Source organism: Sorex araneus, chromosome 3, assembly GCF_027595985.1.
Source record: "Sorex araneus isolate mSorAra2 chromosome 3, mSorAra2.pri, whole genome shotgun sequence".
Lineage (NCBI taxonomy): Eukaryota > Metazoa > Chordata > Mammalia > Eulipotyphla > Soricidae > Sorex > Sorex araneus.
This window is the reverse complement of record NC_073304.1, coordinates 160,535,116-160,547,552: the sequence shown is the minus strand read 5'-3', so window position 1 is coordinate 160,547,552 and position 12,437 is coordinate 160,535,116. Positions and strand designations below refer to the sequence as shown.

General features: G+C 60.1%; 1 protein-coding gene across 1 annotated transcript; it reads right to left on the bottom strand.

Moving 5' to 3' along the window:
• Positions 1 to 4,031: 4,031 nt before the first annotated feature.
• On the bottom strand, positions 4,032 to 12,425 carry RPUSD4 (RNA pseudouridine synthase D4). The gene is made up of 7 exons (XM_004614149.2): positions 12,211 to 12,425; positions 11,693 to 11,858; positions 9,718 to 9,919; positions 7,778 to 7,871; positions 7,385 to 7,529; positions 5,427 to 5,524; positions 4,032 to 4,447 (listed from the first exon to the last, which is right to left on the bottom strand). The coding sequence occupies exons 1-7, from the start codon at positions 12,394 to 12,396 to the stop codon at positions 4,208 to 4,210; spliced, it is 1,131 nt and encodes a 376-aa protein (XP_004614206.2). The 5' UTR covers positions 12,397 to 12,425; the 3' UTR covers positions 4,032 to 4,207.
• Between the last annotated feature and the right edge of the window lie 12 nt (positions 12,426 to 12,437).

The window sequence follows — 12,437 nt, the reverse complement described above, 5'->3', positions numbered from 1 at the left end:
CCAGGGGCCCGCCGGGACCCAGCCTGCTTCTGGCAGCAAGAAGCCAGGGTGGGGGTGGGGAGTGGGGGGGTCTGGGGGGGCTTGGGGTGCCTGCGGGGGCTTGGGCAGAGCAAAGGCTCCAGGACCTGTCACGGCCCCACCCGCAGCCCACACTGTGTGACCCCTCGGGCGTCTGCTCCCAGGCATGTGGCAATGGTGCCACCTCAGCTCCCTCCAGGCCTGTGCAGCCCCCACGTGTCCCCGTGCTCAGGCCCCAAGGAGCAAGGAGTGGAGCAACGCCGACTCTTACGAGGGACCCCAACTTTGGGAGGGATTTGGGGGTTTTGTGCCCAAGGAAGGGATGGGGAGAGCTGGGAGGGAGGTGGGGAAAGAGAGAGAGAGAGTTCTAGAAAATCCTAGAACTTAAGAACCGGAAGCAGCCAGACTGCCTGACTGGGCCAGAAAGAGCAAATAGCAGGCAGGCCTCAGTACAAAAGTCTGTCAGTGTGCATGTGTGTGCACGTGTGCATGTGTGTGCACATATGAGTATGTCATGTTTGTCTGTGTGTGAGTGTGAGAGTGTGTATGTGCACGTGTGTGTGTGTGAGAGAGAGAGAGAGAGAGAAATTTGGAGGTTCACAGATCAGAGCCCTGCCCCTCTCTCCTACCCAGGTTTGGGGAGCCCTGGGCCTGGGGTGCATCCTCGGGGTACAAGTTTGCAAGAATGTGGACCTAGCCTGGCACTCGCCTCCTTGGGATATAGTGAATCAGCATCATAAATGAAACAATGTCCATATAACGCAAAGAATGTTCTTTATTAAAGTCAGATTTTTGGCACTGCAATTTTTTTGTGAATTATAGAGTTGCCAGTCCCCCTCCTCCCCTCCCCCCCCACCGAGGCCTCTGGAGGCAGGAGGATTCCTGGCTCCCCTCCTGGGGGCAAAGTCCTCTCAGAACCGAGTGCTTCCAGCAAAGTCCACTTTTTCCCCAGAGTCTACCCCCACCCCAGAGGCAGGACACCCTGCCTGGGAGGGGCCGCCCTGCCTGGCAGGAGGGGGGGAGGGGCGCAGATGAAAGGGCTGAGGCTGAGAGCGGGCGGGCGGGCGGCTCTCCTCCCTGGCAGGAGGCAAGCTGTCTCCCCTGGCCTCACCTCCAGCTCCCTCCTGACCTCCAGCTCACATCAAAGTCAGACCTTTCCTCCGGCAGCCCCTGACTGGGCCCAGGTCATCTCTCCCGGCCCCTGGACGCTGCTTGACAAGCACGCAGTAAGAATCGGGGCGCTGAAAGAGCTTCCTGGGCTCAGGCCTCAGCCTCCAGCTCACATTGGGTCCGGAGGTCTCAGCTTTGCCCCAAGTGGGCGAGAGTCCCAAATGTGCCAGGAAGCTTGTGGGAGCATCAGGGGTCCCGTGTGTGCACGTGAATGCGTGTGTGCATGTGTGTGTGTGTTGGGGGCAGCAGCAGACACTTAGGGTCTGAAGTCATGAGCAACCAACCACAGGATGATCCCTGAGCATCTGAAACTCCAGAACCATCCATCCAGGCTTCTGACCCAGGCAGGGGCATTTTGGCTCAACCACCTCTGCCCACAGGGGCCAAGAGCTCAGAACTGGGCATTTCAGCTGGGGTGGGCAGCCCAAGCGGCCACGCCACTTCCGGCAGCTCCCACAGCCCAGCTCGCCTGGGTCTCGCCTGCCAATGAGTTCACTGTCCTTTATGCATCCCAGGGCCCAGGGATCTGATTCACTGCACACTCATGCCCAGAACCTTCTTCTCGCACCTGCTCCCATCAGAACAGGAAACTCTGGGTTTGTTACTGAGAAACGGGGGCGCTGGTGCCACCTGGTTCCTGAGTGGGCGTCACCCGCCGTCACCCCACAGCTGGAGGAGCTAGCACAGAGTTTACAGGACTGGGTCGTTACCTCTTGAGTCTGAGTCAAGCTTGTTCCCACTTTGCAGCCCATCCGCACGAGGAGGGAGAAAACCCTAGGGGAATGCTGCCACCTGGCGGCAGCATCAGAAGCTGCCGCTACCTCCCGTTTTCGTCGCTTGCAGCGGTCCCGCCAACCGCTGTCCTACAGCGCCCCCTTCTGGCCACCCCCTGCAGTGCAGGGACTATGAGGTGCCCCCAACCCAGGTAGGTAATTGCCTCAAGTATGTCACTGTCACTGTATCACTGTCATCCATTGTTTGTTCGTGGATTTACTCAAGCGGGCAACAGTAACGTCTCTATTCCTCCCAGCCCCGAGATTTTAGCAGCCTCTCCTTACTCGTCTTTCCCAATGATTGGAGGCTCTTTCAGGGTCAGGAGAATGACCTGTCTTGGGCATATTGAATATGCCACGGGTAGCTTGCCAGGTTCTGCCCACATGGGCTGGATACTCTCAGTAGCTTGCCAGGCTCTCCAAGTGATGTATGTGTGTGTGTGTGTGTGTAAAACTTTCTATGATTTGTTGCCTACTGTCTGAACTCCATCAAATATGGTGTGGTTATTATGGAAAATGGATAGGAAGTGTCTCATAATGTGTCCAGAAAGCGGCCTGGAGCACGGCAGCCATTAAGTAGTGGAGGTTGGCTGCCAGGGCTGGGTTCCTTGGGGCAGGGAAGGTTCTCGCCTGCCCCACTCTGGGCACCCCGAGTGAAAACAGCCTAGCGAGGAGTCCGGTATGTCACTGCCAGTATTTCCCAAATGGCACACACTGTGCCTTTAACCATGAGAAAAGCAGAAACGGTCTGATATCCAGGCCTCGGATTGGGCCGTCTGTGCTGCCCAGCAAGCTCTGCTCTGGTCTCGGGCGTCACGGAAAGGGGCTGAGTTGCAGCCTCGGTGCAGAGAACCCCTAAAGGCGGTGTGTCCTGGGGCATCTCCCAGCCATGGCGGCAAGGAGACGCCAACAGTGCTCAGCTCTGAGGTGGGCAGCAAGCTGGCACCGTGGGCCAGAGGCAGAGTGAGCTGCAGTGACATGAGTGGGGGCCCAGCGAGTACACCCCTCCCAGAGACCAGCCCCCGCCCCCACCCCCTCCTGTACAGCTGCAGGTGAGCTGGGGCCCCGGGGGCCAGAGGGGTCTGCCACGAGGCCACCAATGTCCCCCCTGCCTGTTCCCTCCTTTCATCACTCCCCACTAGAGGCTGTTCTCAGCCAGGTGAACCGGGGCTGGCGTGGCTCCGTGCTAGCTCCTCCAGCTGTGGGGTGACGGCGGGTGACACCCACTCAGGAACCAGGTGGCACCAGGGTCGGGACCAGGCCCCGGTGTCCTCCTTCCACTTCAGCCCTCCAAAACTGGTGTTTTTTTCTTTGGGAGGCACAGCTGGCAGTGCCGGGGTCGAGAGCGGGGAGGGTTGTTGCTGGTCACACGAGGTGCTGGACTCAAAGTCAGGGCTCCTTCGTGCAAAACACATGCCCGGGCCCTAAGTGAGTTTGTGTGCATGTGCTTTAACACAATTTGTTAGCACGCCGCAAATCAGAGCTGGAATGCTGAAGAGAAAGCTGTAATACCGAAATCGTGTCAAAACAAGATTTTTAAAAAAGTTATTTAATGGGCAGGGGCTGAGCAATAGCACAGCGGGTAGGGCGTTTGCCTTGCACGCGGTCGACCAAGGTTCAATTCCCAGCATCCCATATGGTCCCCTGAGCACCGCCAGGAGTAATTCCTGAGTGCGGAGCCAGGAGTAACCCCTGTGCATCGCCGGGTGTGACCCAAAAAGCAAAAAAGCAAAAAAAAAGTTATTTATTTTGGGGCCGGAGCGATAGCACAGCGGGTAGGGCATTTGCCTTGCATGCGGCCGACCTGGGTTCGATCCCCGGCATCCCATACGGTCCCCCAAGCACCGCCAGGAGTAATTCCTGAGTGCAGAGCCAGGAGTAACCCCTGAGCATCGCTGGGTGTGACCCAAAAAGCAAAAAAAAAAAAAAAAAAAAAAGTTATTTAATGGGCAACACGCTGGGAGCGCACACCTGCATCCCCTGATGCTCACGACCAGGAGTCTGTCCCTGGGTTTCCCAGAGGCCCCGGAGCTGTGGGAGGGGCGTGCCTGCCCCGCCCCCCCCCCCCCCCCCCCCCCCGAGCCAGCCCCTTCCCCCGCGGAGCCTGCCCTGGGTCTGGGGCACAATCACTGTGTGCAAAGTTCCACATCCAGCGCTTCACTCCCCCTCTCCGGGGAGCACGGAGAGCCGAGGCAGCGAGACCATCGGGGGCTCTTCCCGGACTGGCCAGAAGCTCCGTGAAGTCCTCACTGGCTGCCCCCCGGGCCCGCCGTCCCGTCCTCCGCCAGCTCCTGGCTGGGGGTCTCCAGGCCCAGGCGGCGCAGGGAGCGGGTGAAGAAGGGCGGGGGCTTGCAGAGCAGGCTGAGCGGGGCGGCGCGGGCGTGCAGGGCCGGCAGCAGCAGCTGGCGCGCGTGCAGGTGCAGGGGCAGGTGCCGGGCCTTGGTCTGAGGCAGCCCCAGCTTCTTCAGGGTGCCGGCTGGCAGCTTCTACGCACACCGCGGGGGAGAGAGAGAAAGAGAGTCCGGGACACAGCCAAGGGTCTCATCCAGGACCCAGAGCCCCCTGCCCGCCCACAGACACCCCAGCACCCCCCAGCGAGGGTCCTGTGCAGACGCTTTTGTGCAGAGGTGGGAGCAAGCTGCAGGCGCCCCAGCCCTGGCTAGGCACCCTGGGGTCGACCAGATGTCTCCCGCAGACTCGCTCTGGACCCAGGCTATGCTCTGGCTCCCAGCTCAATGGTCCACAGCACCTGTCCCCGTGCATGTCAGTTTTGTCCTTCCTGCACTATTTCAAAGGGGTGCACAACTCGGTGCACAACCCGTGACAGTGCCCAGTGGGCTCTGACGGGGAAGGTTTGAGGGTGTCTGCGTGACGCAGCAAACTCCCCGTAATGTGGGGTGTGATCCCAGAGCTCCACCAACGGGCCGCATCCCTTTCCCTCCTGAGCTCCCAAGAAAGAAGGATGCAAGGCTGAGTGGTCAGCGGGCAGAGAATCTCAGAGCTAGGAACGCTGACGGTCAGCACGGAGGCAGTGTGGCCGCCAGCAGAACCAAGAGCCACGCTGGGAATGCAGAGAGAAGTTCTTGGGGCTGGACGGGCAGATGCTGGCCTGGCGTGCGGCTGACCCAGTTTGACCCCCAACACTATACAGGGTTCCCCGAAGAGAGAACCAGGAATAGGTCCTGGGCAACGGCCGCGTGGGGCCACAATGGACAGGGAAGTGGAGAGCCTGAGGAGTAAGAACAGCCACAGGAGTCCCCGAACCAAAAGGCACCCAGGAAGTCCAGGAGGCCAGCACCAACTACCCTCAACCGCCCAGCCTGAGAACCGGGAGGAGAGGCCTGGGAAGACCATGGGAAAGCACCCGCCAAACGCTGCCTCCAGGCTGGCGGCGGCAAAGCCCAACTCAGACCATGGAGGGAGGAAAAGTCTGACGCCTGCACCCTCCCGGGCGCACAGTCATACCTGGGGTGCCAGCCGGTTCCAGTCCGAGTACTTGTGGTCGCCAAGGATAGGGCAATCCAGCCCGAAGGACAGGTGGACACGGAGCTGGTGCTTGACTCCTGCAGGGGGGCGGGAAAGAGAAGGAGAGAAAGAGAGGGAGGGAGGGAGGGAAGGAGGAAGAGGAAGAGGGAGGGGAGAGAGAGAGAGAGAGGAGGGAAAAAGGGAGAGGGAGGGAGAGAGGGAGGGAGAGAGAGAAGGGAGGGAAAAAGGGAGAGGGATGGAGAGAGGGAGGGAGAGAGAGAAGGGAGGGAAAGAGGGAGAGAAGGAGAAAGGAAGGGAGAGAAAGGAGAGAGAAGGGGAGGGAAGGGGGAGAGAGGAGAGGAAGGGGGAGAGAGGGGTGGAGAGAGAGGACGGAGGGAAAGAGGGAGAGAGAGGAAGGGGAGAGAGAAAGAGAGGGAGAGGGAGGGGAAAAGGGAGAGAGGGAGAGAGAGGGGGAAAGAGAGAGAGGAAGGGAGGAGTGGGGAGGAGTCGGGCAGGCACAGACCCACGCCAGCACCCCTCCTAGAGTCCCATCGCAGGAAGCTGAGTGAGGGAGAGCTGGCTTGGGGGGCCCCTGGCTATGCCCCGCCACTGACGAGAAGCAGGAAAGAGATAACCAGGACCCTCCACCCGGGGTCGCCTGCCCTGCTTTGTATTTACTTTTTAAAAAGAACTTATTGAATCACTGTGAGTTACAAAGGCACAGAATTACTCAGGACTGAGTTCCAGGGTCCAGCGTCCAATCACTGGTCCCTTCCCCGGTGCCCGCTCCCCTCCAGCATCCCTCCCGCACCCACCCGCCTCTGCGGCAGGCAGTTCTTTTCTTTCCCCCTCAAGGCGCGGTGGTTTGCTATGCTGTTACTGGGGCGCCGTGCATGTCACTTTGCTCCCTTCCAGCCCCAGTCCTCGTCCAGAGCGGCCACTGCCCTCCACCCCTGCCCTGTCCCTCCCTCCCGGGGCCCTGCAGACAGGCCTCCTGCCCTTTCTTTCTGTCCTGGGGGTCAGTAACCCCCTGACCTCGCCGATGCCGGCTCTGAGAAATAACTTTGCCCACGACACTGAGCTGCGCTTCTCCGCTGAGTTCTCATCCCGTCTCACCGCTCGGTGAAACCCAGGCCACCCCCACTGGGCTCGGTCACAGTCCTGCTCAAGGCCTCTCAGCCCGCCCTCAGCCTGCCTCCACATCACTCCTGTCCTCCCCCCACACCCCCGACCCCGCAGGGTGGCCGGGAAGCTCCAGCTCCCCGCCTGCCTCCTCCCCGCTCCCGCCTGAGTCTGGCAGCTCGGCCCCAGCTGACGGAATCCCAGGATGCCCTTCGCGATCGCTGATGGCCCGTGGTGCGGCCGGTGTCTCCGGGACTGGGCATGTGGAGCCCGTGCCAGCAGGTCTGACCTCTCCGAGTCTCAGCAGCCTGACTCATCCGCCGGAGACACATGTGGCACACGGGCGTGCGTATCTTTACACATGTGTGTGTGTGCGTGGATAAACACACGCTTTGTTCTTCCTCTCCTCTGATCAGAGAGGAGGCGCCTGCCGATGGAGAGCGGCACTGCCCAGGTGCCCACGGGAAACCGCGGGGGCTGCCCAGTGCTCCTACCTTCAGTCCTTCCGTTCGGGCCACCCCCGGCGGCGTTCTGGGCTCACTCCTGGCTCTGTGCTTGGGGGTGACTCCTGCGGGGCTCTGGGGACTCTATGGGGTGCCGGGGACTGGGCCTGCTCAGCTGCACACGGGCATAAGCCCGCCCAGCCAGATTGTCGCTCCGGCCCACCGCTCCCATCTTTCGAGGACCCGCTCCGCACGTTCTGGAGCAGAGGGGTCAGGCTGTGTGGCTTCTCCGGCCGCGCCCGTGTCCACTACGGCCCTGCCTCAGAGGGCTGCATCAGGCCGGTCAGCGGCTGTCCCGCCCGCCTTCCCTGCAGCCTGGGTGCGGGGTCTCACCGGTGACGGGCTGCAGCTCCAGCAGGGCGGAGGAGATGCCGCTGCTCAGCACCCGGTACTGGGTGACGGCCTGGTGTGCCCCCGGGCCGCTCCGTCGCCGCACCAGCCTGTCGCCGTCCACACGGAAGCCGGGGGACAGCGTCATCTAGAGCGAGGAGACTCGGTCAGGGAGGGGGTCGGGGATGGGGAAACAGAGGACATCTCGGGGGAACACGGGCACTGGTGAGGGGAGGGTGCTGGACCACTGTGTGACTGAACCCCGCTCGCGGGCAGCTTTGGAAGGGTCCATCTCACCGATATCCAATTAAAAAAAATCTTTTTAAAGGGGGGGAGGGGGAGGACACGTTCAGTCGCCACGGCTGCGGGAGGGGGCGGGACAGGGGCGTCGCCCACCTTGTGGTGCTGCTGCTGGCCCTGCACCTCCTTCTCCACGATGGGGATGTCCACGACACCCGCGGGGGGCAGCGGGCTGCGCACGGTGATGGCCCTGCAGACACACGGACTGAGCCAGGCCCAGGGCCGTCTGCGGGGCGCGACCCCGACGGCCTGACAGGCTCCCGACACACCCACCGAAGAAAGCAACGCACGGAGTTACTTGGGGACAAGCCAAACCCGACCTTCACACGCAGGCCCCGGGGTTTGGCTCCAGCCGTTCACTGTGTGGAGCTGGAGATAAAGGGGCGGGAGGGTGAGCGCTGGGCTAAGCTGCCGACCCGGGGTCACGCCCCCGCCCCCGCACATGGCCTCCAACACCTGCCAGGGCAGCCCCCAGAAAGTGAGGTCATATGGCTTTAGGTCCTGTTTGTCTCTCTTTATTTAAAATGATAAAAGATGTTGGGGTCAGGGGCGAGGGGTCAATGGGCAAGCCCCTGGCAAGCGCCGACCCGGGCCCCCTCTGTCGGCCGGGACTTGGAGCCGGGCCCCGCGTGACGCGCTCCCCTTACTTGGGTCTCTCATCAGGCTTTCTAGCCCCGTTCTTCGTATGAAGGAAGAAAACAGCCAGTTTAGACGGGCCGATGTTCCCACGCAGGGAAAGGCTCGGCTGAGAGTGGACATGGGCCTGAGCACTCGGCAGAGCTGAGCTCCCTGCACCGGCCCTGAGTTCTCGTAACAGCAGCTCTTCAAAGCTCCTAAGCGCGACTTGGCCCCGAGACATCTTCAGAGGTTTTTTTTAAAGCAGAGAATGCCCCGTCCCCACACCCACCTCCCTGCTGAACCCGAACCTCAGAACCTCCGTGGGCGGGTTGCTCCAGGTCACAGCGTACCTGCACTGTGACACACCAGGGATTAACCCCCCAAGTGGGGAAAGAACCCTTGGGCCAAGGCAACAGTCCAGGGCTGAAGGCACTTGCCGTGCACGCGGTCAACCCTGGTTCAACCCCAGCACTGCAACGAGGCCCGCCCAGAGTGACACCCCCGCCCCCCGCCAGCACAGCCAGGTGTAGCTCCCAAAACCCCCCAAATAAAATAACAGAACAGTACTTTCAAATCAAATCAACCTGAAATGACAGACAATAGCAAACTGGGCAAAAGGAAGTCTGCTCAGAGAACACGAAACACAAGGGCCAGAGCAACAGTAGAGCAAGGAAAGGCACTTGTTGCATATGCAGGTGACCCAGGTTTGATGGCCGAAGCCCCTGTTGATTCCCGAGCACTGGCAGGAATGACCCCTGAGCGCAGAGCCAGGAGTAAGCTCTGACCACCGCTGGGTGTGGGCCTCACCCCCAGAAAAGGGGAGATTTCAGCTGCCAATAGTGGAAAAAGAGAGTCCACATCACCAGTGCAGACAGAAACAGAAAATATAATCCCGGGGCACATCCTGGAGGCCCCGCATGCGGCCAGCACTGCAGGGTGTGGGCTGCCCCCACCCCCGCTCAGGCCTGGCTTATCTGTCCTGCTTTTGTCTCTTCCAGAACAATCGTGGCGCCTCCTTCTGGGCCCTGAGAATCACTCAGCCAGAGGCTGGCGTGAGGGCGCGCTCAGAGGGAGAGCTCATGCCTTGCACGGGATCCCTGAGCTTGGTCCCCAGCACCAACAGGACCCTCTGAGGATGGAGTGACCCTGGCACTCTCCCCCCATGCCGCGCCCCATGCCCACCACACTAACAAGCCCCACACGTGACCCTGCAGTGTCCCGGTGGGCCTGGCGTTCTCCCTGACATGTGACCAGTCAGTGTCCTGGCGGGCCTGGTACTGTCCCACACGCGTGACCCTGCAGTGTCCCGGCAGGTCTACCCTGTAAGTCCCAAGTGTTCTGCATCCAGAGATTCGAGCGTGGCTGTAAACGGGGCTTCCGGGTGGCACCTCATTCCCGCCTCTTCTACCCCCACATACCAGTACTTCTTGGTCACCTGCCGGGTTCTGAACAGCTCTTGAATCTGATGCGCCACTTCCTTTTCCCATGCCAGCACCATGACACCGGTGGTCTCTTTGTCCAGTCGGTGGCACAGATGCAGGGGTTCCGCCTTGTGGCCACGAAGGATCTTGGCCAGGATGGGCAGCACATCAGAGATGCAGAGCCGGACCCCAGGGCCACCTAGAAAAGGAAAGGTCAGCACTGGAGTGGCCGGGAAAAGATCTCCCCAGAAACTCCACGTGGGCAAAGGCTCTTCCTGGATTAACCATCGCAGCCTTCCAGGGCACCTGTGGTCTGGGGGACTGGCCTGGTGGTGCGCAGATGGAACCCGTTGGAAAGGCACCTCAAGCCCCACCCAGGACCATTAAAGCCAAATACACTTAACAATAAGTGCCTGCTCCTCATTAACATATTCAAGTTTGAGAAGCACTGTCCCAGGGCACGTGGCTTTCTCCACCAACACTTACGAAAAAACTTGTATGCAATGCCCAGAAACTCGGCCCGCAGAAAGAGGGGCTCTGGTATCTCCCTCTGTAAGCCAGGGCTCGGGAATGTGCCAAGTAAACCCTGGTGAGAAGTGCCAGAAACCAGGGCCCCCCGCGGCAACAGTGCTCAGAGGAGAGGACTGGGGGGAGACAGTTCCAGGGTCTACCCTACACAGGCTCCAGACTGGCCACTGGCCTCCTGAAACGTTCCCTTTTCCTAGTCTGCAGAGCGTAAATATCTAGAAAATAATGCCCCTGCAGGAAATGGGAAGACAAGAGGCTATGATGAGGAGCAAGAGAGGAAATCAGGCAATGTGTTTCAAAAGTCCTTTTGACTTCTGTGCAACCTTCCCTGTAACTCCTTCGCAACTTTCTTCCACTCAATCGTGCCTCCCCGCTAGCAAAACCCCTGCCACAAGCTAGCTTTTCCCCCTTCCGTCTTGCCCACTCACCCCAGCTGTCTCTGACCACACTCAACGTTTATCCGAAACCATCCATGGAGCTGCAAAGATAGTATAGTGGCCAAGGTGCTTGCTGTGTACACAGTGAAGGCCACTCCAGTCCCCTGCACCACGTGGTCCCTGAGTATGGCCAGGAGTAGCCCAAGCACTGCACAGTGTCCCCTCCCCTATAGGCCCACCTGCTAAACCAAGTGAGCATCCACGGAATTCTAAAGGCTGGGCCAGGCAGATGGCTCCGAGGATGAGCAGTTTTGCACATGGGAGGCCCAGATTTACACCAGCACCCCATGCTCCACCAAGAGCGAAAATACAAAGTAACAATCATAAAAACTCTAGGTGCCTTGGGGCTTAAATGATAGTACAGTGGGTAGGGTGTTTGCCTTGAACGTGGCTAACCTGGGTTTGATTTCCAGCACCCCAATGCATCCCAAGCACCACCAGGAGTAATCCCCTGACTGCAGAGCCAGGAGTAACCCTTGAGCATTGCCAGCTGTGGCTTCCAAACAAAACAAAAATCCCAGGTGCCCTAGGGGTTTGTGTACTCCAACACTCAACACATACACTTTGGGCGGGGGGTGGGGGGGGACACCCAGTGGTGCTCAGGGGCCATGCCTAGATGGCCAAATATGTTGCCAGGAATTTGAACCCGGTTCACAGACAAGGGGCTCCGCATCTGTATTACTTCTCTGGCCTCTGCATACACTTGCTTCCCCTGAGATGCTGCTTCCTGCAGAATGTCAGCACACCACCTCAGCAACTCTCCAGAGACCCCTCTAAGGATCTGCACACCCTGCCTTCCAGGAGCCCATGTCTGCCAGGTTTGGGAAGTGATCATTTCTCCCTGTGTCCTCCTAGTGTCTTATTAGGTGCAGGACTCACAAACACGGAATCATTTTGAGTGTAGACTCAAAAGGCTTCCCGAGAGCCCCACAAGTTCCGTGTCGGAGTCGGCCGAGTTGTAGAAGAGAGCTGCAGCGGGCCCCCGCCCTTTGCCCGGAGCCCCTTACCATGCACGGGGACGCCGTAGGGCTTGTTGATGACCAAAAGGTTCTTGTCCTGGTGGATAATCCCGCGGCTCAGGGCCTTGGCGAGCACGTTGGGGTGTACTCGCTGCAGCTGCTGCGTGAACCGCGCGAGCTCTTGCACTCTCCGCTTAACGGGATTTGTGGGCACCTACGGGGAGAGGAGCAGGTGCGGGAAGGCCGGTGAGGGCGCTCCTCAATAAATCTGGTTGAGCATCTGAATAGGAACCGGGCGTATCTCAGTATTAACACTCCTGCCTTCCCCTAATTTGAGTAGGTGAGTACCCAGAGGGGGCTTGGTTTTGAGCTAGGCGGGAGCCAAAGACCCAGCCCGCAGGAAGATACTGCAGCTTGTCGCTCTCCCGTCTCGTCTTCCCGTTTCCCCACAGTCAATCCCCAACGCTTGATACTGTGTGTGGGGACTCAGCCCACCCGCTCCACGCTCCCGCAGGGAATGCAGAGAGCGCACTGCCTGTTGGGAGTTGTGGTCCTTTCGCACTCACCGACTCCTTGGCCTTTTGTTCCCGTTTCTGAGCTCGGAATTTCTCTGCCAATCGCTGGGCATTAAGGGGCGTGGAGGCGGCAGCGGCGGAGCAAAGGGGCTTTGCAGCAAGAGCGTAGAGAGTCCCCAAACGCTGCCCGGCGCCCCGGACCCAGAGCCCCGGCACGCCACACCTGGGCGCCGCCATCTTTGCCGGGGAGGGCGGGGCGAGCCGCAACCACGTGACGC

What these genes read in the sequence shown, in the direction of transcription:
- RPUSD4 (XM_004614149.2), bottom strand. Translation starts at nt 12,396, where the DNA reads ATGGCGGCGCCCAGGTGTGGCGTGCCGGGGCTCTGGGTCCGGGGCGCC. An exon ending in AACAAAAGGCCAAGGAGTCG is followed by an intron (nt 11,859 to 12,210) that starts GTGAGTGCGAAA and finishes CTCTCCCCGTAG; the next exon opens with GTGCCCACAAATCCCGTTAA. An exon ending in CAGGTGACCAAGAAGTACTG is followed by an intron (nt 7,872 to 9,717) that starts GTATGTGGGGGT and finishes GTGTGTCTGCAG; the next exon opens with GGCCATCACCGTGCGCAGCC.